Source organism: Rhinoderma darwinii, chromosome 7 (assembly GCF_050947455.1).
Source record: "Rhinoderma darwinii isolate aRhiDar2 chromosome 7, aRhiDar2.hap1, whole genome shotgun sequence".
Classification (NCBI taxonomy): domain Eukaryota; kingdom Metazoa; phylum Chordata; class Amphibia; order Anura; family Rhinodermatidae; genus Rhinoderma; species Rhinoderma darwinii.
The window spans coordinates 40,349,813-40,375,746 of NC_134693.1; the positions used below are offsets into that span (position 1 = coordinate 40,349,813).

At 39.8% G+C, this 25,934-nt stretch overlaps 1 protein-coding gene across 4 annotated transcripts in view; it reads left to right on the plus strand.

Moving 5' to 3' along the window:
- The window catches only part of HFM1 (helicase for meiosis 1), a 181,811-nt gene that overhangs the window by 103,733 nt on the left and 52,144 nt on the right, over positions 1 to 25,934 (plus strand). For all 4 annotated transcript variants that reach the window (XM_075833227.1, XM_075833229.1, XM_075833228.1 and 1 more), the window contains exons 21-26: positions 3,023 to 3,114; positions 5,512 to 5,618; positions 15,581 to 15,628; positions 19,878 to 19,975; positions 20,171 to 20,302; positions 21,299 to 21,384. In XM_075833227.1, coding sequence (XP_075689342.1) covers positions 3,023 to 3,114; positions 5,512 to 5,618; positions 15,581 to 15,628; positions 19,878 to 19,975; positions 20,171 to 20,302; positions 21,299 to 21,384 — 563 coding nt within the window. The remainder of the gene's footprint in view (positions 1 to 3,022; positions 3,115 to 5,511; positions 5,619 to 15,580; positions 15,629 to 19,877; positions 19,976 to 20,170; positions 20,303 to 21,298; positions 21,385 to 25,934) is intronic.

The following is a 25,934-nucleotide window of genomic DNA, read 5'->3' on the forward strand; positions in this document are numbered from 1 at the left end:
GTAGAGCTGGTACTCACTTTTAAAGGTTGTACAGTATAGTCCACCACACTGTGGCAGGGTACTAGCTGCAACTCAAGGACAGTTTTCCATTCTGGGTAAATGGGTGAGTTGCAGGGTTGCCAACCACCAATTTATTTTTTTCAGGACAAGTTTGGCCAAAATTACGGACAGACAGAAATTTTTACGGACAGTTTAGAAAATTGAGAATAAGATGTTTCTCTAACTTAAAACATTAATATAACCAGGTTAGCAATGATAATTGTGAATTAGAAAGTGATTATACAGTAGTAAAAATCATAATAATAGGGTCATGTCAATTCAGTCTGCATCTTTACTTTTTGCAATGTTATGGGTTGTTCAAGGCTGCAGACGGCGTCAGTGGTGTCTGTCTGCTGCGTGACTGTAGACCGGGCAGAGGTGTAGCTAGGTTCTCCTGCACCTGTGGCAATGATTCAGTTTGGCGCCCCCCCCCCCCAACCTCTTTCCCAACCTCTCCTTCCCACTCCCCCTGTTTGCTTTCTCTACCAGTCAATAAAGTGTGATTTTTTTTCTACTTTTTTTTTTACTGTAACTTAAACATAAAACCATTTCTACATTTTACAAGCAATATAGTTACATAAAGTAGTTAACATAACAATAAATTAAAGCAAAATAATTTAAAGAGGTCAGTGCCTGACTAAAACAGATTGTATAACTGAGGTTAATGAGACTATATGGTGATATAATGAACAGCCTCCTCTTGTAGATAGTGCCAACCCCCCTTGTAGATAGTGCCACACAGCCACCCTGTAGATAGTGCCACACAGCCCCCCTTGTAGATAGTGCCACAAACCCCCTTGTAGATACTGCCACACAGCCCCCATGCAGATAGTACCACACAGCCCCCTGTAGATATTGCCACACAAACACCCTCTTCTAGACAGTGCCTCACACCCCCTTGTAGATTGTGCCACATAGCCCCCCTTGTAGATAGTGCCACACAGTCCCCCCTGTAGATATTGCCACACTCACCCCCAGTAGATAGTGCTAGACTCCCCCTGTAGATAGTGCCACACTCCCCCCTAGTAGATAGTGCCACCCCCTTGTAGATAAAGCCACATTGCCCAACTTTAGATATTGCCACACTCAACCCAAGTAGATAGGGCCAAACACCCCCTTGTAGATACTGCCACACTCCCCCTAGTAGATAGTGCCAGACAGCCCCCTTGTAGTTAGTGCCACACACACCACTCTGTGGATAGCGCTACACCCCCTCCCTGTATATAGCATTAGGGCTCCCTCTAGGAGTGGAATCCACAGCCAGAGCATTGCCGACCCACCCCCTGGCCGGGGATTCCCCTCCTGGACGAGCCCCTGACGTCACTGTCCATATAAGGCAGTGACGTCAGGGGCTTCTCTAGGAGTGGAATCCCCAGCCAGAGCGTTGCCATCACTCTGGTCGGGGATTCCTCTCCTGGAGGAGCCCCTGATGTCACTGTCCATATATGTCCCTCCTAGTTGCGGCCGGAGGCCCGGGGCACATGACCCGCCCATCCGCCCCCAACTACGCCCCAGAGACCGGGTGCTGGGCTGGCTGCTGCATGTGCTGACAGTGGGACTCACCAATCACAGCCCTGCTTGTAGCTATCCAATGCTAATTAAAACACTGGACGGCAGAAAAAAACACCTGGTTTTTGCAGACTGTCCGTAAATTTACGGACAGTTGGCAAACCTGGTGTGTTGAATCTAGAAAACTAATAATGAGTGTCTGGGGATAAGGTTATTAATCAGCCCCAGAGTTTCACCAAAATCATAAATGCAAAATCAACAGAGTGTGAAAGCCTATTCACAATATAACTTTTAATAAATATATTAAGTAAAACTATGCATATTTAAACACCCATATATATATCGTATTCAGACATACGCTCCTAGAAAAACAAATTCTACAAGATAGGAATTATCTCCCATTGACAGGTCAACTAGGCAAATCTGTAGGAACTCTGATGTCAAAATATAACTGGAATGGTCTTACCAGATCCTACAGTTCAACCGATATTTCAGCCAAGAAGGTGTTCCATATGAGGCTGAAAGTAAAGGAAAAAGACAGGACCTCACTATCCCTAGTATGCTTTTAGTAAGCTCAATAAATTTCTCTGACCTAACATTAATTAGGGGAATGTTCACATGGTTTGTTAGACCGAGGAGTTAGGTTCCAGGAGGGGTCTGCCCTGTAATGATAAACGCTTTAGGGTTATTGAGAGCATACAGCTAGCACCAGTGGCATATGGAGCTGGCTTAGCCAGGGAGACCGCTCTATACTTCCCCCCTCCCAACTATGACGTACATTTACGCCAAATATCAGGAAGGGGTTAAAAAAACGCCTGCAATATCTGGTCAGTGCATTTAGAGCGGTTTTCTCTCATATCGAGGGCACGATCATTATTACAACTAAACCACAATTAATCAGACAATAACTAATTATACTGTATAATAAATCTCAACAAGGGGGGGGGGCTGTAGTTCTGATGTAAAAGAGATAAGTAATACTGAAATTCTTTTGCAAGGCATTTTAGTTATATTGGACAGTAAACTTCTATCCACATTTTCTGTGCCGGTATTTGTGCTACAACATAAGTTGTTGAGAGCTTGACAATTGCAGTTACACTGCCTATAATTTTTATTTTATAATTATTAAGTATGAATTTACTTATAACTGTTACTGCTTTTTAATACAATAAATATATTTGTTGATTTAAACAAACTAAGTGCAGTTTCACACGACCGAGTGCCACTCAGGCAGTTTTTCACGGCATCCGAGTGGTACCCGATAGATTTCACAGACCCGTTCACTTTAGCAGGTGAATCAGGTTTGTTAAAACTGACCCGATTCTCAGATCCGTGGAAAGATAGGACATGTCCACTGACGGAACATGGCCGGCGGACCACGGTCGTGTGCATTAGGCGTAAATACATTATACTAACACAAAAAATTCTTCAATAGAAGATGCTTTAACTTAACTGTCTTTATTTCCATCCCTAGAAAACGGTAAACTAATGGCATCGTACTATATTGCTTTTGACACTGCTAGACTGTTCAACACTATTCAAGGAAAAGAAACAATGGCTGACTTGGTAACTGTAGTTGCAATAAGTTATTCTGTTATGTAGTTTGTAGAATTATGGGTAACATTCTGAATGATAAGTCTTAGAGTGTAGCGTTACATTCTGTAACTATACATTCTACTGTATATACCATACCACTTAATGTGTGTGGAAAGCTTCATGACATCCTCTATGGACACTATAATATCTGTCATTAAAGCATACTTCCAGTGATTAATACAAATTACAATGCTCTTAGGTCCTCATGTACAGTTTTTTGGGGGTTTTTTATGCAAAGCTTAGCCATTTGTGCTGCAGACCTTCCTTATTCACTGACAGGAAGTCTGCCATGTTAACAAATACAGTGGAGTCGCAACCTGGTCACCCTATCTACAAGCCTGGTACCTTCCATTACGCGTGCCAGCTCTTCCTCTTACACTTTAGGGACTGCCTGCTTGAATCAGTGCCGAGGCTGCTGTGATCACAGGACTTTATTACTTTATTACCCAGAAAATTCCCTGTACAGAAACACAGGCAGATTGCAATTCACTGTTTGGTTAACATATTTAAAGTTTTTTTTTTGAGGTAATAAAAATTGAGGCCAAGGGGGAGTGGGGGACACAATAAAATAAAAAAGAAGATTCATTCTTCACCCAACAGATCCTCGGCATGCCCCCTTTTTTTTGTTTTGTTGTTTTCTCTCTTGATCACTTTTTTTAAAATGAAAACTCCTTTAAGTTATTTGAGCTATTTAAGTTACCCCTCTCAGCAAGGAAGAAGTAAAGAGCTATAATAATTCAAGTCTCCTCCTACTCTACCCCAAATTGAAATAAATAGAGTGTACTGCCTACAGGTAAATGAAAGCGAATACATGGCTTAGAACCCTTAATTTTTTATTCTAGATTTAAAACTTGAATTTATATCATAAGGTGTATATCTGGGGAGGTTTTTAAAGTGGATCACTGGAAGTATACTGTAAAAATCTGATGGCCTTGTAGGAGGATCACTTATATCACCCTGTATTAGCCTGTTAATTTATGTGGATTTTTGCAATGTGCTGATCTGCACACATACTCTTTATCCCCTTCATTAGTCAATTAATTTATGTGCATTGTTTGCACTACACATACCTGCACACTGTGCTATCAGCAGCATCGCGCTGTTAGGGTAGGTTCACACGTTGCATAAACACTGCTGGTTTTCTGTAACGGGTTTCATTACGGAAAATCCGCTGCACAATACAGTAGCAGCGGAGTGTATGAGATTTGAACAAATTGACCTGCTGTGCGTTTTTTAATCCGCAGCATGTCAATTGTATTTGCGTAATCACTGCTTTTATGTTGCAGGCTTTCCCCATTGAATTTAAGGGGAAGGTAAAACCCGCAACAAATAGCAGATCTTCCGATTTTTGCAGCAGAAAAGTTGTGATTCCATCGCAACTCAGAAAAAAATAAAATCTTATACTTACACAGAATTCTGTGCTTCTATGTCCAGGCCGGCCTCCTGGGATGATGTTTGATCCCATGTGACTGCTGCAGCCAATCACAGGCTGCAGCGGTCTTATGGGATGAAATGTCATCCAAGGGCTGCAGGAAGTCGGACGGACGTATCGCCAAGGTAAGTATATCCATTTAATTTTTTTTTCATTGCAGGATTTCTGGGCGAAAAACTGCACCACAATTTGGTTTCAGTTTGGATCCATTTGAAAATGGATCCATTACAGTGTCATGGCTTCCGCTATTAAAAAGAAGCCATGTCGCTAGTGTGAACAAAACCTTAGACATCCTGAGTGACACAAATGCATTTTGCATAGCTGTCAGGGCCCCAAACATTAACATGTTCATTCCACACAAAATTTATGTCATAAAAATTCTCCCTGGGGTCAAATTTGTGTCTTTTTCCCCAGTCCTATGTGCTCATGCGCTTTGACTATAAGATTTCATAGGTCATTATTACTACCCATGTGCAGACACTGTATTCAAAGGTAAGGGAGAGAGATAGATAATACATCTAAAACTAAAATGGGGTCTTTGTTCTTGCCACTAAACATTATACAATCTACACATATTTGGCAACGCTATGCATGGGATAATTAAAGGGTTACTGATGGAACCAGCTACCTTAGAATCAAACGTGAAAAATAATGAGAAAAAAAACCAAACATATTTTTTTCCTTTCTACCTATTTTTCCTTATATAAAATAAAATGTAAAATAAAAAGATGTCAGCTCCAATTTGGAACAATAACAAAGTTCTGTTTTCTGCAAGATAAAAAAAAGGAAAACGTTTGAATAGACAATGTAATAAAAGAAAATTCACCTAAACCTTACATTTTGCTCAGGGTATCAAGCCCTTAAATGGGTTAACATTTTGTATTACTGAAATTATCAGACAATTTCCTTTCTTAGTATCAATATTTTACTCCTAGGTCATGCTGATATCTACATGTAAAGAATTCTCAGATGTGCAACTCAGAACCAGTGAAAAGAAAATACTTAATGCATTGAACAAGGATAAAAACAGAGCAACCATCAGGTAATACTGGCAATAGACAGCATTTTTAAATCTGTTTTAACCCCTTCCCGTCGTAAACAACTTTCAGATTTTTTTTAAATTTTATCTTTTTCCTCCTCACCTTCCAAAACCCATAACTTTTTTCTTTTTCCATCAGTTGTAGTTTTTCGTAGCACCATTTATTGTGCCATATAATCTACTAGGAAACGGGAAAACAAATATTTGTGGGGTAGAAAATGGAAAAAAACAGCGATTCCTCCATTGTTTTTTGCACTTCGTTTTCACTGTGCAATTAAAACAACATGTTAACTTTATTCTGCAGGTCAATACGATTACGGCGATACCAAATATATATAGTTTTTCCTATATTTTACTACTTTTACAAGTAAGAAACTAAGTTTAAAAAATTAAATTTATTTTGTGTCGCCAAATTCTGAGCGCCGTAAGTTTTTTATTTTTCTGTCGATTAAGTGGTATGAGGGCTTATTTTTAGCGGGATAAGCTGTAGTTTTTTAATGATCAATTTTGGGGTTCATGCAATGTTTTGATCAGTTTTTATTCCAATTTTTGTGGGAGATGAGGTGACCAAAAAATAACGATTTTGGCGTTTACAATTTTTTTTTTACGGCGTACACTGTACGGGTTAAATAATGGTATAGTGTAATAGTTCAGACTTTTACGGATGTGGCAATACCAATTATGTTTATTTATACATTTTTTTTACTATGCTCGAGGGGGAAAATGGGAAAAGTTTTTTTTTTAACTTCCCCAAGGGGACTTCAACCAGCGATCATTGGATTGCTTGCACGATATACTCCAATACCAATGTATTGCAGTATATCATCCTTCTGATATGCTTCTATTAAGCCCTGCCAGAGGCAGGGCTTAGTAGGAGCACAATGATGGCGGACCTGATGGCCTTCATTAGGCCCCCAGGCAGCCATATCAATCATCGCCACCCCGCGATTGCATTGCAGGGGGGCGCGATGAGCTGCTAGATGGGGTCGGCCACCTCTTTCTAACAATTTAAATGCTGTGGTCACTATTGACCGCTGCATTTAATGGGTTAAACGAGCGGGATGCCGCTCGTTACTGTGAAGTGTCGGCTGTAACTTACAGCCGACACCCGCATTGTATGGAGCGGGTTCACTCCGTGAGCCCATTCCAAACTTCCCATACCTGGCTATGACGTATGGATACGTCAAATCTCGGGAAGGGGTTAATTAAGAGTTCAATTCAAAAGAATGACATTATTCTAATAGAGTCGTCCAAAACCAAGGTCTTGGGTGCTACTTGTTACTTATGACCCTAGCTGTGTGGCTCACAATTAGAGCCCTGAGTTGAGCCTTTCTTCCTGAAACATACAGTGAAGGAAATAAGTATTTGATCCCTTGCTGATTTTGTAAGTTTGCCCACTGTCAAAGACATAAACAGTCTAGAATTTTTAGGCTAGGTTAATTTTACCAGTGAGAGATAGATTAAATAAAAAAAAAAAACAGAAAATCACAATTATATATATTTATTTGCATTGTGCACAGAGAAATAAGTATTTTATCCCCTACCAACCATTAAGAGTTCAGCCTCCTCCAGACCAGTTACACGCTCCAAATCAACTTGGTGCCTGCATTAAAGACAGCTGTCTTAAATGGTCACCTGTATAAAAGACTCCTGTCCACAGACTCAATTAATCAGTCTGACTCTAACCTCTACAACATGGGCAAGACCAAAGAGCTTTCTAAGGATGTCAGGGACAAGATCATAGACTTGCACAAGGCTGGAATGGGCTACAAAACCATAAGTAAAATGCTGGGTGAGAAGGAGACAAGTGTTGGTGCAATAGTAAGAAAATGGAAGACATACAAAATGACTGTCAATCGACATCGATCTGGGGCTCCATGCAAAATCTCACCTCGTGGGGTATCCTTGATCCTGAGGAAGGTGAGAGCTCAGCCGAAAACTACACGGTGGGAACTTGTTAATGATCTCAAGGCAGCTGGGACCACAGTCACCAAGAAAACCATTGGTAACACATTACGCCGTAATGGATTAAAATCCTGCAGTTCCCGCAAGGTCCCCCTGCTCAAGAAGGCACATGTACAGGCCCGTCTGAAGTTTGCAAATGAACATCTGGATGATTCTGAGAGTGATTGGGAGAAGGTGCTGTGGTCAGATGAGACTAAAATTTAGCTCTTTGGCCTTAACTCAACTCGCCGTGTTTGGAGGAAGAGAAATGCTGCCTATGACCCAAAGAACACCATCCCCACTGTCAAGCATGGAGGTGGAAACATTATGTTTTGAGGGTGTTTCTCTGCTAAGGGCACAGGACTACTTCACCGCATCAATGGGAGAATGGATGGAGCCATGTACCGTCAAATCCTGAGTGACAACCTCCTTCCCTCCACCAGGACATTAAAAATGGCTCGTGGCTGGGTCTTCCAGCGCGACAATGACCCGAAACATACAGCCAAGGCAACAAAGGAGTGGCTAAAAAAGAAGCACATTAAGGTCATGGAGTGGCCTAGCCAGTCTCCAGACCTTAATCCCATCGAAAACTTATGGAGGGAGCTGAAGATCCGAGTTGCCAAGCGACAGCCTTGAAATCTTAATGATTTACAGATGATCTGCAAAGAGGAGTGGGCCAAAATTCCATCTAACATGTGTGCAAACCTCATCATCAACTACAAAAAACGTCTGACTGCTGTGCTTGCCAACAAGGGTTTTGCCACCAAGTATTAAGTCTTGTTTGCCAAAGGGATCAAATACTTATTTCTTTGTGCAAAATGCAAATAAATATACAGTATATAATTTTGACAATGTGATTTTCTGTTTTTTTTTTTTATATAATCTATCCTCACTGGTAAAATTAACCTAGCCTAAAAATTCTAGACTGTTCATGTCTTTGACAGTGGGCAAACTTACAAAATCAGCAAGGGATCAAATACTTATTTCCTTCACTGTAGTTACATAGTTACATACACACACTCCCGAACATTGAAATTCCAACACCAAGAAGGAAAATTGTTGGAATTGTGAAAATCACAGGATTTATAGACATGTTAATGATAAGCAAATGATAAAAAAATGGAAACAAAATATTCCAAACATTTTGATTTATTCAGTATTGAGTATGAGCGCCACGCGCAGAAATACACACACTTACACGCCTTGGCATGCTATTAAGTTATTAACCCCTACTCGCACGAGTCAGTAACTACACGCTGTCGTGGGAGGTTACTTCCCGCATGAGTACGTATAGTTACAGAGTCGTTCCCGGTACACACTGTCGGTGACAGTGTGCATTGGGAATCGGGAGGTCAGTTGTCCCCGACAGCTGACACTCCCCTGTTGCCGGTCAGCGGTCCATTGTCACTGATTTCGGCAATTAACGCCTAAGATGTGGCGATCGATTGCGATCGCCGCATCTTAGGGATTTGTAGCAGATTGGCAGTCCCCACAATGCGATTTTGGGAGCTGCCGATTGTTGGCATGGAAACCGGAGGCCAGACAATGGCCTCCAGGTCTGCACTGTATGGAAGGCTATGAGGATCAATCAGTCCTCATAGGCTTCCTATTATGTCACTGTTAGTAAATAACTGACAGTTGAAATACATTACACTATGTATGTTTAATGTATTCCAGCAGCGATCAGGCTGCAGGTCTTCAAGTCTCCTAGTGCGACACAAAAAAAAGGTTAATAAAAATATTTCAAAAAAGCGTAAAAATAAAAGTTACAAGTTACAAAAACTGCTTTTTTCCTATAATAAATCTTTTATTATAGGAAAAAAACGAAAACGTAAAAAAAAATACACATATTTGGTATCACTGCGTTCGTAACAACCCAAAATATAAAACTATAATGTTATTTTTCCCGCACGGTGAACACCAGAAAAAAAAAAAAAAAAACCTGCCATAATCTGTAATGGCAGGAAGGAGGTGAAGGGAACAAGTGAGCCCTAATCTACCCACCGCCCTGTCCCTGCCTACTTGCAACGACCCGCCCTAGGCGACGGGGTACAACTTGGCGGCGGTCCCTACGCTGTCTAAGTGCAAGGGAGTACAAACAGGGAACACGCAAGGGAAGGGGCGGTAGCCCACGGAACGCCGCGAGGAAACGGAGCGGAGAATGAGTCAGTCAGGATCAGGATGTAGTGGAGTATACCAACGAGAGCACGGAGCAGGAAGCAAGCCAGGGGCAAAGCGAAGCAGGATAAGCGGAACTGAAGCAAGGCAGAAGCACGGCAGAAGCAGGCTGGAGCAAGGCAGCAGTGGGGCCAGGAATCCAAGAAGAATAACAAGCACTGAGGAAGAGAACACGGCAGGTATAAATGGACAGGGGGCGGAGCTAACTCCGACTGACCAGGCCGCGATAGGCTCTCCCACTCCTGAGCCTGCCACCCTGGTTGGTGGAAGCCGGTGTCAGTCTAAGAGGTCTGGCCTCAGGTGTCGACTGATTAATCCTGGGAGTATACACAGACGTAGTTCCTGGCAGATCCTTTACATAATCGCTATTTTTTGGTCACCACCCGTCCCAAAATATAGAATAAAAAATGATCAATAAGTTGCTTGAACCCCAAAATAATACTAATAAAAACTACAACACGTCCAGCAAAAAGCAAGCCCTTACACAGCTCATCATTATATTGAGCCGCAGAATAAAGTTAAGCTGTTTTTTTACCGCACAGTGAAAGACGTAAAAACAAAACCCAAAAACCAATGGAGGAATCCCAGTTTTTTCCAATTTCAGACCACAACTAATTTTATTTTCTGTTTCCCAGTACATTAAATGGTACTTTAAATGGTGTCAATAGAAACTATAACTCCTCCCACAAAAAAATAAGCCCTCACACCACTCTATTGACAAAAAAATAAAACAAGTATGGCTGTTGGAAGGCGGGGAGTGAAAAACTAAAATGGAAAAGCAAAAAAGGATCAGTCCTGAAAGGGTTCATTAATTTCTAATGAAAAAACATTTATGACCACATGTGGGGTATTGCCGTACTCGGGAGAAATTGATTTACAAATGTTGGGGTGCTTTTTCTCCTTTATCCCTTGTGAAAATGAAAAAATGCAACATTTTAATGAAAATAAACACTTGGACTAAATTCTGCAAAAAACATGTGGGGTCAAAATGCTAACTATACCCCTAGAAAAATTTCTTGAGGGGTGCAGTTCCAAAAATGGGGTCACTTTTGGGCAGTTTCCACTGTTTTAGTATAACCACAAGACCTCTATAAAACCTGACATGGTGTCTAAAATATATTCTAATAAAAAGGAGGCCCCAAAATTCACTAGGTACTCCTTTGCTACTGAGTCCATTACCACAAAATTTATGAATGGGGAAGAGGGGGGAGGTAGACCTCCAGCTCACCGTTTAGTTGTGTCTGAGTACAGACAGCGCCAGGATTCCCGCGAGGCCAGCGGTAAACAACAGGAAGAAAAACAGGACCAAGATCCAGCGCTGGGTGTGCATTAAAAAGGAACTCCTGTTCCAATTTTATTGTATAACAAAGGTAAAAATAATAGAACTATATAGAGTAGTTCTGTGGCAGAGTAAAGGAATGAATGTTAGGTGAAGGATAGCAGTAAGCCCTGTTCAAATGTGCCTACGCGTTTCTGACACGTCTGTGTCCTTATTCATGGCATGCAAGTGAATAAGGACACAGACGTGTCAGAAACGCGTAGGCACATTTGAACAGGGCTTACTGCTATTCTTCACCTAACATTCATTCCTGTACTCTGCCACAGAACTACTCTATATAGTTCTATTATTTTTACCTTTGTTATACAATAAAATCGGAACAGGAGTTCCTTTTTAATGCACACCCAGCGCTGGATCTTGGTCCTGTTTTTCTTCGAGTCCATTACCACACTAGAGCCACATGTGGGATATTTCTAAAAACTGCAGAATCTGGGCAATAAGTATTGAGTTGCGTTTTTCTGGTAAAACCTTCTGTGTTACAAAAAAAATGTATGTATTACAAATGAATTTTGGGGGGAATAAAATTAAATTTGTAAATCTCACCTCTACTTTGCTTTAATTCTTGTGAAACACCTAAAGAGTTCGGTAACTTTTTTAAAGCTGTTTTTAATACTTTGAGGGGTGCAGTTTTTAAAATGGGGTGATTTATGGGGGATTTCTAATATATAGGGCCATCGAAATAGCCATGGTTGGGCTTGTCTTTTGTGGGGCAAATTGTATTTTTCAATTGCACCATTTTTGGGTGTATATAACATATTGATTAACTTTTTATTAACTTTTTTTTGGGAGACAATGAAAAAAACAGCTATTCCAGGATATTTTTTTCCATTTTCAATTGACGCCGTTCACTATGCAGCATAAATGACATGTTACCTTTTCCTATAGGTCAGTGCGATAATGGGAATACCAAATATACTAGTATATAGTTTCTTTATGTTTTGCTACTTTTGCACAAAAAAAACCCCTTTAACCATTTCCCGACCGCTGGCTGTGTATTTACGGCCGGCAGTCGGGGGCCTTAAAACCCGCACCATAGACTATTTACGGTATGGGTTTTAGCTTGCTGGCAGACTTGATGTTGCTCTTTGCAAACAATAGCCAGGCTTGGATGTTTTTCTTTCTTAGAAAAGGCTACCGTCTTGTCACCCTACCCCACAGCCCAGACATATGAAGAATACGGGAGATTGTTGTCACATGCACTACACAACCAGTACTTGACAGAAAGTCCTGCAGCTCCTGTAATGTTGGTATCCTCCCGGACCAATTTTCATCTTCTCTTTTCATCAAGTTGTGATGGATGTTAAGCTCTTGGTAATGTCACTGTTGTGCCAAATGTAATCCGTCTTCACTGTGTTCCATGGTATATCTAATACCTTGGAAATTCTTTGGAACCCTTCTCCTGACTGATGCCTTTCAACAATCAGATCCCTTTGATGTGTTGTAAACTCTTTACGGACCATGGCTTTGGCTGTCACATACAAAGAAAATGTCGGTAAAATCCTAATAGAGCAGCTGAACTTTATATGGGGTTACTCAGAATCACTTTAAATAATGGCAGCTGTGTACTGACTACTATTTAACATGAGTTTAAATGGGATTGCCTAATTCTGAACACAACCACATCCCCAATTATAAGAGGGTGTTCACACTTATGCAACCACATTATTGTAGTTTTGTTATTTTTATTTTTCACCTCTAAATTATTCCAGTTTGTTTTTCAATGAAATTGTACGGATTATGGGTCACATTAAAGGTGGAAAAAGTTCTGAAATTATTCATCTTGTACTGAATTTTTCACATGATAAAAACCTGGTATTTCAACAGAGGTGTGTAGACATTTTATATCCACTGTATTTGTTACTTGTCCTTAAGTGGTTAAGTGTTTTAATTGTGAAGCGATTGTGACTTGGTTGTTTTGCCTTACTTATGCTGCTTATCGGACACGTGCAATGTACGCCTGAGGTCGCAATGCAATTCATGTCGCTGCCACAATATATATATATATATATATATATATATATATATATATATATACATAGATAGATAGATAGATAGATAGATAGATAGACAAATGGATCCAGCAGCACCGGTATAGTGTGGGTGCAAGCCCAAGAGAGTAGACCAAGATCCCAATTGTATATAGTACAAAAAATAGGCAGCACTCCGTTTGTATAAAGGTGAAAAAAGTGGGTACTTTATTGTCCCATAAACAGCAACGTTTCAGCTCCTTCCCCTGGAGCCTGTATATATATACTTTTTTTTTTGTTCTCGTCATGAGATTTTAATACCTTATTTTCCATATTACAATCCCTGCTGTCTCTAGGGTTATTGTCAGTACATCTAATATACAATTGTCACTCCTTTTACATTGCCGTTCTTTTCTTTACTCCCTGTGGTTGTGTCGCTCACACTATTATTATTATTATTCGTTACATGCCTCAGTAATATGTTACTTCCATATGCTTATTTACGCCTTGTCATTGTACACATATGCTTGTAGAACAATTGTTTTGTTACTGATCTTTCCCTTGCTCAATAAATTACATAAATGTAATTATATACTGTATGTATGACTTGTATATATAAACATCATTCAGCCATAAGGCTCTATTGGCCGTTTTGGACCATTATTGGACTCTATTAAAAACAGCTCCAAAAACGGCCATAAAAAACGCAGTGAAAAACGCGAGTTGCTCAAAAAACGTCTGAAAATCAGGAGCTGTTTCCTCTTGAAAACAGCTCCGTATTTTGAGACGATGTTTGTTAAGCGTGTGAACATACCCTTAGTGTTACACTGTGACTCTAAACCCCAGTTTAATCTCATCCTGCTTTGTGCCTTTGGGTCTGTACCCTTAACAACATGTTAACGGCGCGTTATTAGTGTTAGGGCGGAGCGGAGGTCGGGGTTGCTCTTTCCAGGGCGGTAGCTCTGACTAGGTCGGCCTATATTAGGGTCTTTATAGGGTTACTGTGTAGGTGTGTTGTTTCTAATCTAGAAATATTTATATTTAAATTTATTATTAATAAAGGTTACATTTTTATTGGGGGATTCTATCTTTGTGAATTGCATTTGCTTACTAGTCTCACCAGCTTGCGATTATAGGTTTCCATGTCATTTTTGTGTTGGATCTGTGTTGTTGTTTTTGCTTCTAAAGTCCAAAAATCTCTCCCCTATCAATTATCGGTGGGCTGTGCGGGAAAAAACAAGTCTGATCCATGGAAGACCCCATGTTTTGGCAGAACGGTAGATAGAAAGATAAAAATAATTTTATATACAGTATATTTACTAGTATATAGTTATAATGATATATTTGTTTCTAGCCACAAATACATATTAAGAAGATGTACATGTGCGTCAGTTTGCGTTCAGGGGTTAATGACCATGCACATTTTATTGATTTGCTGCTTATGCTGATTAAACGGCTTTAACTGCTTTTTTATTCTTTAGATTGTTAAACTGATTTGTGCTTATCATATTTACACACATAGTATTTGATTTTTTAGAATTCTTAGGATTTTATTGTATGAAAAACAGTAAAAATAAATTTTTCAAATTAAAACTTTTTTTTAATCACATAAAGAATCCATAAATTATAATTTATATTTGTATCCTGTTTATTTTAATACTCAACATGGCATGGCAGGAGGTTATTAGAGTTTTTTTAATATTAGTTTTCTATTGCTTGTTTAAATTGTATTTATTTTTATGTATTTTTACAAATTGTTCCCTAAAATGTCAGACCTATGCTAGAAATTATTATATTTTATTTTTTTCTGTTACAGTACATATTTCCCCTCTAACTGGAGCTGTCGTAGTAGTCCCAATCATATAGCAATTTTTACAGTCAGATCTGTCACATGACACCTGTCCCAGCGACCAGGTGATCACATGATTAATTGATGCAGTAAATCCTGTTGCTTTCTCTATTATATACATAGCGCACATTGAGTGCTGGATACCCGCCTGTTTCTGACTGGTTTCACCCACTTTTGCTGGTCAGAGCAAGAGCAATGTACTTGTCCGGGGTAAAAAGGTGTACCACAATCATTGGAAGGGAGTTGTTAGGATGAGGTAGAGGCTGCCTGGGAAGGCAAGATTCCCAGACAGTTAATTCTCCCGCTGGAAAAAAAATAATTGTTAATTTAGGGCCCTCCAAGAACGCAGGAAGTTCGCAAGTCCAGTAGTTACTCTGGCTGTAGAGGAGAAGCCAAGTGAGGGTTAAGAGAGAGGGAGGGGAGGTGGATAAGTGGTAATGTATTTGGGGTATTTATCTCATAACATAGAGATGGTCTACAGCTTTGGCTCCGAGTCCTTCTGGTGGAGTTCTTCTCTGTACCGTTAGCTGCCTATCAGAGACATTGCTGTAGGCCCTAAGCCCATCAATAAGCAGATGGCTGCTCTCTCAGTTCCCTGCTTAAAATATTATTATTTTAACAATATCGCAAAGCCACACTTATGGAATGTCATATACTAATATATTTCTTGTATTTTTTTTAAAAATAGGTTTCCAATGGAAGGGAAGATAAAATCGAAGGAAATGAAAGTGAATTGGTAAGCAATGCACATGTATCTTTCATCTTAATAAAATAATAATGATTATTTAAAAGAGGTTCTGTACTTGTGAAAATACATGCTACAAAGGGTCAGAACATCAAATGCTAACACTTTGTAATATACATTGCAGCAGCTACAACATGTACAGGGGAGCAGGGAGCTGTCAGGTGGCTGCAGGTTATGAGCTGACTTCAATAAAACACAATGGAACTAGACTTGTCCATGCAACAGCTCACAAGGACAAACCTGCAGCTGCTTTAACAACTCCATGCCCCCCTGTACATGTTCTAGCTGCCTGCAGTGGCAGGACCCAATATCTTACAGAGTGTCAACACTAGAACGGGATCGGCATTGCTGCACCTTTCATGTATTGTAATTCGAATTAAGCTACACTCCAGGGGCTTATACTGGTGATCTGCAGTGAATTCAAGTTCATAACATTCCAATAAAGCCAAGAGATCTGCTGCACCATAAATTGACATTTTATTGAGCAGCTACAACTTATACATACATCCTAAAAACAGCAGGTTGTCGGATGTGAGATATCAAAAGGCAACGGCCGTTTTGCGTTGGCTAACAGTTCATCATCTATTTAGAGGAAAGGGATGAGATCATTACGGTCGTTCAGACTGATTGGTCCCAGTGCCTCACATTTCAAAATCCACTCCGTCTCATGTCTTGGTAGAATATTATGTCTATCACCATAATGGTAGGATCTCTGAGCGTTTTATTCCTGCAAAAATCAATACCTCTGTGTTGCCATTATGGCATTAACAAAAATGGGATATTAATCGTGGGAATCCCTCACCTGTTTCTACTAACGTAATATATTACCTTTTGGACGTATCATTTTACCAATAGAAAAAAATTGGCAGGGGCAGAAGACAACATAAGTTGTCCTACAAGTGATGAATTGTTTTACAGGATGACCTACTCCTCCAATTTTCAGGTGTACGGTTTTTAATAAATATATACAACAGGGACAATTCTCCCATTTATGATTCCCGTTCGGGGTGAAATTACGTAGCCACGTACCGGACAGCATCTGCTATTACCCAGAGGATCGTTTACATTTTTGCATCTCATAAAAGAGGCAATTGACTCGCGTAACGCAAATTGCCTCAATAGAGTAATCTCTTGTCTCTTTTGGACTTTTTGTATCGGAAAAGCGATTTTCTATCCTTCTTTAACATTTTCTCAAGCGCATCATCTATTTTCTGAACTGGATAACCTCTCTTTAAAAGCCTGCATTTTAATTCATACCCTGTTATAAGGGAGAATCATTACTATTTATCCGTTTTAGTTGTACAAATTGTCAATATGCAAGGGATTTCTTAACATGAGGGGCATGGTAACTATTGTAATGTAACAGGGAAGTCGTTGCTATCGTTTTACGGTAACCCTTCGTTACTAGCAAACTTTCTTTAATCATTACAAATACAACTAAAAATTTTACCTGTTTTTCCATAAAGTTAGATGTGAATCTCATATTAAAGATGATTATCTTGGATGTACACATTGAATTGTGCAGTTCTTCAAGACCAAACTTTACAGATATCACCTATAAATCTCAGAAAACAATGGATGTTTTCAACTAAAGAATTGGTCAATGTCTACATATATCTAGCATAAGTTGGCGTGATGGGTGTACCCATCGCAGTTCGTGCTATCTGCATGTACCATCATTATTAAATCTCAATGCATTGTGGCAGAGAACAACTCTTATGCCTCAGAGATAAAAATCCATCTCCGTAAGTTCCAGAATATATCTCACTGCTGCAATCTCTAATCTGTGTAGGATATACACTACCGTTCAAAAGTTTAGGGTCACTTAGAAATTTCCTTATTTTTGAAAGAAAAGCACCGTTTTTTTCAATGAAGATAACATTAAATGAATCAGAAATACATTCTATACATTGTTAATGTGCTAAATGACTATTCTAGCTGCAAACGTCTGGTTTTTAATGCAATATCTACATAGGTGTATAGAGGCCCATTTCCAGCAACCATCACTCCAGTGTTCTAATGGTACATTGTGTTTGCTAACTGTGTTAGAAGGCTAATGGATGATTAGAAAACACTTGAAAACCCTTGTGCAATTATGTTAGCACCGCTGTAAACAGTTTTGCTGTTTAGAGGAGCTATAAAACTGACCTTCCTTTGTGCTAGTTGAGAATCTGGAGCATTACATTTGTGGGTTCGATTAAACTGTCAAAATGGCTAGAAAAAAAGGGCTTTCATGTGAAACTCGACAGTCTATTCTTGTTCTTAGAAATTAAGGCTATTCCATGCGAGAAATTGCCAAGAAACTGAAGATTTCCTACTCCCTTCAGAGGACAGCACACACAGGCTCTAACCAGAGTAGAAAGAGAAGTGGGAGGCCCCGCTGCACAACTGAGCAACAAGACAAGTACATTAGAGTCTCTAGTTTGAGAAATAGACGCCTCACAGGTCCTTAACTGGCAGCTTCATTAAATAGTACCCGCAAAACGCCAGTGTCAACGTCTACAGTGAAGAGGCGACTCCGGGATGCTGGCCTTCAGGGCAGAGTGGCAAAGAAAAAGCCATATCTGAGACTGGCTAATAAAAGGAAAATATTAATATGGGCAAAAGCAGACAGACATTGGACAGAGGAAGATTGGTGGAAAAAAGTGTTATGGACAGACTAATCAAAGTTTGAGGTGTTTGGATCACACAGAAGAATATTTGTGAGACGCAGAACAACTGAAAAGATGCTGGAAGAGTGCCTGACGCCATCTGTCAAGCATGGTGGAGGTAATGTGATGGTCTGGGGTTGCTTTGGTGCTGGTTAAGTGGGAGATTTGTACAAGGTAAAAGGGATTTTGAATAAGGAAGGCTATCACTCCATTTTGCAACGCCATGCCATACCCTGTGGACAGCGCTTGATTGGAGCCAATTTCATCCTACAACAGGACAATGACCCAAAGCACACCTTCAAATTATGCAAGAACTATTTAGGGAAGAAGCCGGCAGCTGGTATTCTATCTGTAATGGAGTGGCCAGCGCAGTCACCAGATCTCAACCCCATAGAGCTGTTGTGGGAGCAGCTTGACCGTATGGTACGCAAGAAGTGCCCATCAAGCCAATCCAACTTGTGGGAGGGCCTTCTGGAAGCATGGGGTGAAATTTCTCCCGATTACCTCAGCAAATTAACAGCTAGAATGCCAAAGGTCTGCAATGCTGTAATTGCTGCAAATGGAGCATTCTTTGACGAAAGCAAAGTTTGAAGGAGAAAATTATTATTTCAAATAAAAATCATTATTTCTAACCTTGTCAATGTCTTGACTATATTTTCTAGTCATTTTGCAACTCGTTTGATAAATATAAGTGTGAGTTTTCATGGAAAACACAAAATTGTCTGGGTGACCCCAAACTTTTGAACAGTAGTGTATGTGCATAGTCTATGGTTGCCACATTGAAACCCTCAAGCCAATGAGCCATTTAACGAGCATAAGAAATCATTAATTTCAGGAGGAATAACACTATTTTTGGCCACTATATGACTTGTATATGGCATATTCCAGCAGTTTTCCCCTCTGTATGCTCCATCTGTCATTGTCAGCTTTCCCTAAGTGGGCAGAGACTAGCTTCTCTGATGTCTCCCTCACACTGCACACAGAGAAGAGAGGAGATCCTGCTCCCTTATCTCTTTGTAGCACACCCCCAGAAACAGCAGAACCATTGAGTATATTATACAGAAGTACTGAGCATTGTAGGTGTGAATCCAGCACTGAGGTGAGATAGAAAGAAGCCGCAGCCGTATCTTTGTGTCTCTCTGCCTCTGTCTCCCTCTAGCAGCACCCTCTCCTTTCCATAGACTTCTATGGGCAGCATGCGACCTAATGACTCAGTGAGCTGATAATACTTCTTATGTCTCTCAAGACGGATTTTAGCATTGAATTGGAAGTGAATGACCAGTGCAGAAGACAGGGGGAGGAGAAAAAGTGGCTGATAAGTGGAAAAAGATGCAACTTCCTCTAATAAAATACATTACTCAGTTTCTTATATTCACTTGTACTATTGATTTTTGTAAAGTTTGATGAAACGACAGTGACTATTTATGTTTTCATAGAGTTAACAAATAGAAATAATATAATAATATTATTTTTACTAAAATATTATATCATAATATTGTAATATTAGTACTTACTTGAGGTTCGTACCAAATGACTAAATATATAGATGTAATATAGACTACTGTATGATCTTTTCTCTTTCTTTGTAGTCTAATACAGGCTCAACTTGGATGTCTTCCTGTTCAAGATTTTTCCTTGACGCAAGATATGGCAAAGATTTTTAGACATGGCACACGAGTTGCTAAATGTATCTATCTATCTATCTATCTATCTATCTATCTATCTATCTATCTATCTATCTATCTCTCTCTCTCTCTCTCTCTATCTATCTATCTATCTATCTATCTATCTATCTTATATTTTTACTTTGTGCATAGTCACAATTAAATTGTTGCTTTGTATGTTCTTCGATACTAACCAATTTCTGACCTTATGATTATAGGTCTTTCTGAGTTTTTAGCATTACAAGAAAAGAAATTCATTGCATTTCTCAATGCAACAATTTTGACGAAGTGCTTCAGGTGCAAATTATGGGAAAATTCATTACATGTGTCCAAACAATTGGATAAAATTGGTAAGTGTGTATAATATTGATAATCGTTTTAGGCTTGATTCACACACAGCGTCTTGCTACATTTTTCAAGGTAGAAAAAACTGTGGCTAGATGTTACTTTAAAGTCTATAGTAAAATATGAGAGAGTCTACATACACAGTTTTTGGCGTCAGTGGCGTCTTTTTCAAAACACAGCAGGCTCTGGGCATGGCGTTTTTTTGCTGGCACTTTTCCCATAGGACTTCAAAAATGTAAGAAATAAACACATGCTCAAAATGTAAGAAAATAAGAAATGCAACCAAAAACGCTTGTAAAAAACGCAATGTTGAATGCTTGACATACATGACGTCTTTTACAAGCATTTAAAAAACTCTGCAAAAATTGTGTGTGTGTGTAGGGGGCCTTAAAGAGGGTTTCCAGACGCTAAAAATTGATGGCCTATCCTCAGGATAGGCCATCAATAGCTAATGGGTTGGGGTCCGACTTTCGGCACCCCCGCCGATCAGCTGTTTTGAAGGGGCCTCAGCGCTCATACGAGCGTTGCTTCCCCTTTATTTCTTCTTGCTCACTGTGAGTCGTCGACACGCATTTAGCGGCGCTTCACAGGTATTACAGCCTTATCTCCCATTGAAGTGAATGGGAGAAAAGGTTGGGATACCTGTGAATCGTAAGAGCGCTGCACCCCCTTTAAAACAGCTGATCAGCGGGGGTCCTGGGAGTCGGACCCCGAAGCATCAGCTATTGATGGCCTATCCTGAGGATAGGCCATCAATTTTTAGTGGCTGGAAAACCCCTTTAAGGAGAAAAAAATGATATGCACTAAAGGAAAACAACCCATAATTCAATATAATGTCTATTTGTTGCTAACCATGACACTAAGATAGATATGCAAATTCCTTACCAGATTCATTTATATACTTTTAATAAAAAAGTCTAACATCTTCTATTTCCAGGTTACATCATCAATATGGTTTTGAAATGCCTTTATGCTCAATAGTAACATGCATTTTTCCTCAGGTGTTACTTTAGCTAATGCAATGGTGAATGCTGGCCTTACATCATTTAGAAAAATAGAAGTCTTTAATCCTAGGGAACTGGAGTTGGTATGTTACTTTTGAATTTAAAAGAAATATGTGTCATTATAGCCACAGTTTATGGTGTCTCATTCACTCAATCATATAGCACAGTTAGGAATACCCCATGATAGGTTACAAGGTTTACCCTCCTCATTCATGCCTCCCAAATGCCATAACATTAAAGAGGCTCTGTCACCAGATTTTCAAACCCCTATCTCCTATTGCAGCAGATCGGCGCTGCAATGTAGATAACAGTAAAGTGTTTTTTTTTTCAAAAACGAGCATTTTTGGCCAAGTTATGACCATTTTTATATTTATGCAAATGAGCCTCTCATGTACAACTGGGCGTGTTTAAAGTTATGTCCAACTGGGAGTGTATTGTGTGTAACATCTGGGCGTTTTTACTTGTTTTACTAGCTGGGCGTTGTGAATGGAAGTGTATGATGCTGACGAATCAGCATCATCCACTTCTCTTCGTTACCACCCAGCTTCTGGCAGTTCACAAACACACAGCGTGTCCTCGCTCATCCGACGCGATGAAGTTCCTGTGGGAGGAAGTGAGTGACGTCACAGCGTGATCTCGCGAGGACACGCTGTGTGTCTGTGCACTGCCAGAAGCTGGGTGGTAACGAAGAGAAGTGGATGATGCTGATTCGTCAGCATCATACACTTCCATTCACAACGCCCAGCTAGTAAAACAAGTAAAAACGCCCAGATGTAACGAACACAATACACGCCCAGTTGGACATAACTTTAAACACGCCCAGTTGTACATAAGAAAGGCTCATTTGCATAAATATAAAAATCGTCATAACTTGGCCAAAAATGCTAGTTTTTGAAAAAAACAAAACGTTACTGTTCTCTACATTGCAGCGCCGATCTGCTGCAATAGGAGATAGGGGTTTGAAAATCTGGTGACAGAGCCTCTTTAAGTGAAGGTCCTGACAAATAGGAGGACCTTCGGGTCTTGTAAACTTGCTGTACAGTAAAACTAGAGATGCCAATGAGATGTAATAGTGCTAGTTTTACTTGCTGCAGCCGTATAAAACTGTTCAGTTGGGATGAGTAGAAGGAGGCGGTAATAATAATAATAATAATAATAATAATAATCTGTATTTAAATAGGGCAACAAATTCCGCAGTGCATTATAATCGGGGAAATATAAAAAACAAGTAAAATTACAAATTATACAAACAAATGAACAATCAATTAGACTGAAGGTGAGAGATCCCTGCCTATAAGTGTTAACAATCTAAATATTGGTGCTTGCTCAGTAATAGGCAGACTGTAGGCAATATGTGAGCACGGAAGTCACTATGTGGGCACTAAAGGCAAGTATGGCATGCTGAGCAGTATAGTACATACTATGTATCTGGGAAATATATGGCACTAACTGGGTACACGATGTTCTTTCTGTGAACTCTATGCAGTAATTGGTAGCTGTATGGTAAGGCTTGGGCACTGCATGGCTCTCTCTAGGCACTATGTTAACTCTTTATCCTGGGATTGTATGGCACTATGGCAGTATATTTTTATATACTTATTTCATTATGGGCAGAATGATGGTTGAGTCAAAGTCTTAAAAATGTGCATTTTCCACTTTTGTATGCGAAATAGCCATGAAAATTGAATTATAATAATCAATAATATTGATACTCAGGATAAAATAATTCTTATTTAAAGGCTATGTAAACCTGTTTTTTTTAATATACAGGTATAAGGGTATGTTCACACGGCCTATTTACGGACGTAAATCGGGCGTTTTTGCCCCGAATTACGCCCGAAAATAGCGCCTCAATAGCGCTGACAAACATCTGCCCATTGAAAGCAATGGGCAGACGTTTGTCTGTTCACACGAGGCGTATATTTACGCGCCGCTGTCAAATGACGGCGCGTAAATAGACGCCCGCGTAGAAGAAGTGACCTGTCACTTCTTTGGCCGTAATTGGAGCCGTTATTCATTGACTCCAATGAATAGCAGCGCTAATTACGGCCGTAATTGACGCGGCGTTCAAGCGCCTGCACATGCCGGTACGGCTGAAATTACGGGGATGTTTTCAGGCTGAAACATCCCCGTAATTTCAGCCGTTACGGACCCCCGCCGTGTGAACATACCCTTAAGGGTTACAGAGCAGCTGTATCTCAAAAAGTTAAAATCCTTTTTAACAAAAACTAATTTGGAGATTGCACCAAATACACTGACTGACATTTTTATAAAAAAAAAAGAAATCACTTTCAAAGCTTTACATAGCCTTTAAAACAGAAATGTTGACATAATTATACATGCAGTTATGGCAGCTTAAGGTTCTTTTCAAGCATAGCATGTTTTCTAAGGCCAAGTAGATATAATCTCAAAATTATTCCTGATTTATCCTTTAAAAGTTAGTTGGTTCTTTATTTTGTTAATTCTGGAATACACCTAAAAATTTTTTTACAATTCCAGTGTCACCTTAGAGAAATGTTGGTTTCTCTTCTAGCTGACCATATTCAGGCGTAGAGCAGAAGCATTCATTGCATTGTACTTTACTTTACTTTATTGCAGATTTTCGGTGCTCTGGAACAAATCTGTCACAACTGAACACTCAATTTTAATCTCAATAGTCAAAAAAACAGTTAAAGAGAAGCCTTTACTTTCCATATTAAGTCTAAGTTATGATATATTGAGTTTAACCCCTTAGTGACCAGCCTATTTTAGGCCTTAATGACCAAGATATTTTTTTCATTTTTCTATAGTCGCATTCAAAGAGCTATAACTTTTTTATTTTTCCGTCGACACAGCTGTATGAGGACTTGTTTTTTGCGGGATTAGTGGTACTTTTTAATGGCACAATTTTAGGATACATATAAGTTTTTGATTAACTTTTTTGGGGGGGATTAGAAAAAAACCCTGAAATTCCACCATTGTTCTATGTGTTTTAAATTGACGCTGTTCACTGTACGGCATAAATAACACATTACCTTTATTCTATGGGTCGTTACGATTACGACGATACTGCATATGTAGAGATTTTTTATATTTTACGACTTTTGCACAATAAAAACGTAGTGATTTTTTGGGCTTGTTTTTTGCAAGACGAGACGTAGTTTTGATTAATACTGTTTTAGGGTACATGGGACTTATTGATTAATTTTCATTATGACTTTTTTGGGGGCAATGGAAAAAAATAGCAATTTCGCCATTGTTTTATGGTTTTCACCTTGCAGTTTAAATTACATTAACTTTATTAATTGAGTCATTACGGTCGTGGCAATACCATATATATGTACTTTTATTTATTTTTTTACACTTTTACAAATAAAACCACTTTTTATGGAAAAAAATGTTTTTATTTATTTTTTTACTGTCATTTTTAGTAATCATTTTTATTTCACATTACTTACTTATTTTTTCAGTCCCACTAGGGGACTTTACTATGTGATCTTCAGATCGCTGCTATAATGCTTTGGTATATTTAGTATATCAGAGCATTATTGCCTGTCAGTGTAAATCTGACAGGCAATATATTAGGACGTGCCTCTAGGCCTAATAGGCATATGCCCAGGGCAGACCTGGGGGCTTTTATCATGCCCCCGGCTGCCATGACACCCCATCGGAGACCTGCGATTGCAATTGCGGGCCGCCGATGGGTGACAGAGGGAGCTCACTCCCTCTGTAAACAAGTTAAATGCCACGGTCACATTTGATGGCGGCATTTAATGGGTTAAACGGCCGCGATCTCCGTAAACTTCAGACATCAGACAGCCGAGCCCCGGCTCCAGCCTGCACGGGACACCCGTGCAAGACTTAGACTGGGCTGCCGTGAAAAGGCGGCAGCCTAGCCTAAGGCCCCTTAGTGACTGCCGTGAAAAGGTGTATTGGTGGTCACTAAGGGGTTAAGAGCACACTCAGAGATTGTGATCATCTTCTCCTTTCTTTACTTACTCTCTTGACCAGTTACAGCAGCCCGTCAATTTTTTTAGTTCTGGATCACCATATTGGGGCACACATCTCAGTACTGCATCTATAGAGATAGTGCACCACAATATGTTACCCGACAAAACACATACCCAACTCTTTAGGTCCTCAAAGGCCCTGTTCCCACACACAAGGTTAAGAAGTGTTGGGGAGCTTCTGACAGTGCAGATCTGTGACGTCACTCACAGGTCCTGCATCGTGACGGCCACATCGGCACCAGAGGCTACAGTTGATTCTGCAGCAGCATCAGCGTTTGCAGGTAAGATCGACTTACCTGCAAACGCTGATGCTGCTGCAGAATCAACTGTAGCCTCTGGTGCCGTCACGATGCAGGACCTGTGAGTGACGTCACAGATCTGCACTGTCAGAAGCTGGGCGTTCTGAAGAGAAGAGGATGTTACTTCTCTTCAATGCGCCCAGCTAGTAAAAGTATTAAAAACGCCCCGATGTACGCACATAATACACGCCCACTTGGACTTTTACTTTTAAACACACCCACTTGGACTTGTGCAAGCCTCATTTGCATAACTACAAAAATGGTCATAACTTGGCCAAAAATGCTCGTTTTTTAAAAATAAAAACGTTACTGTAATCTACATTGCAGCGCCTATCTGCTGCAATA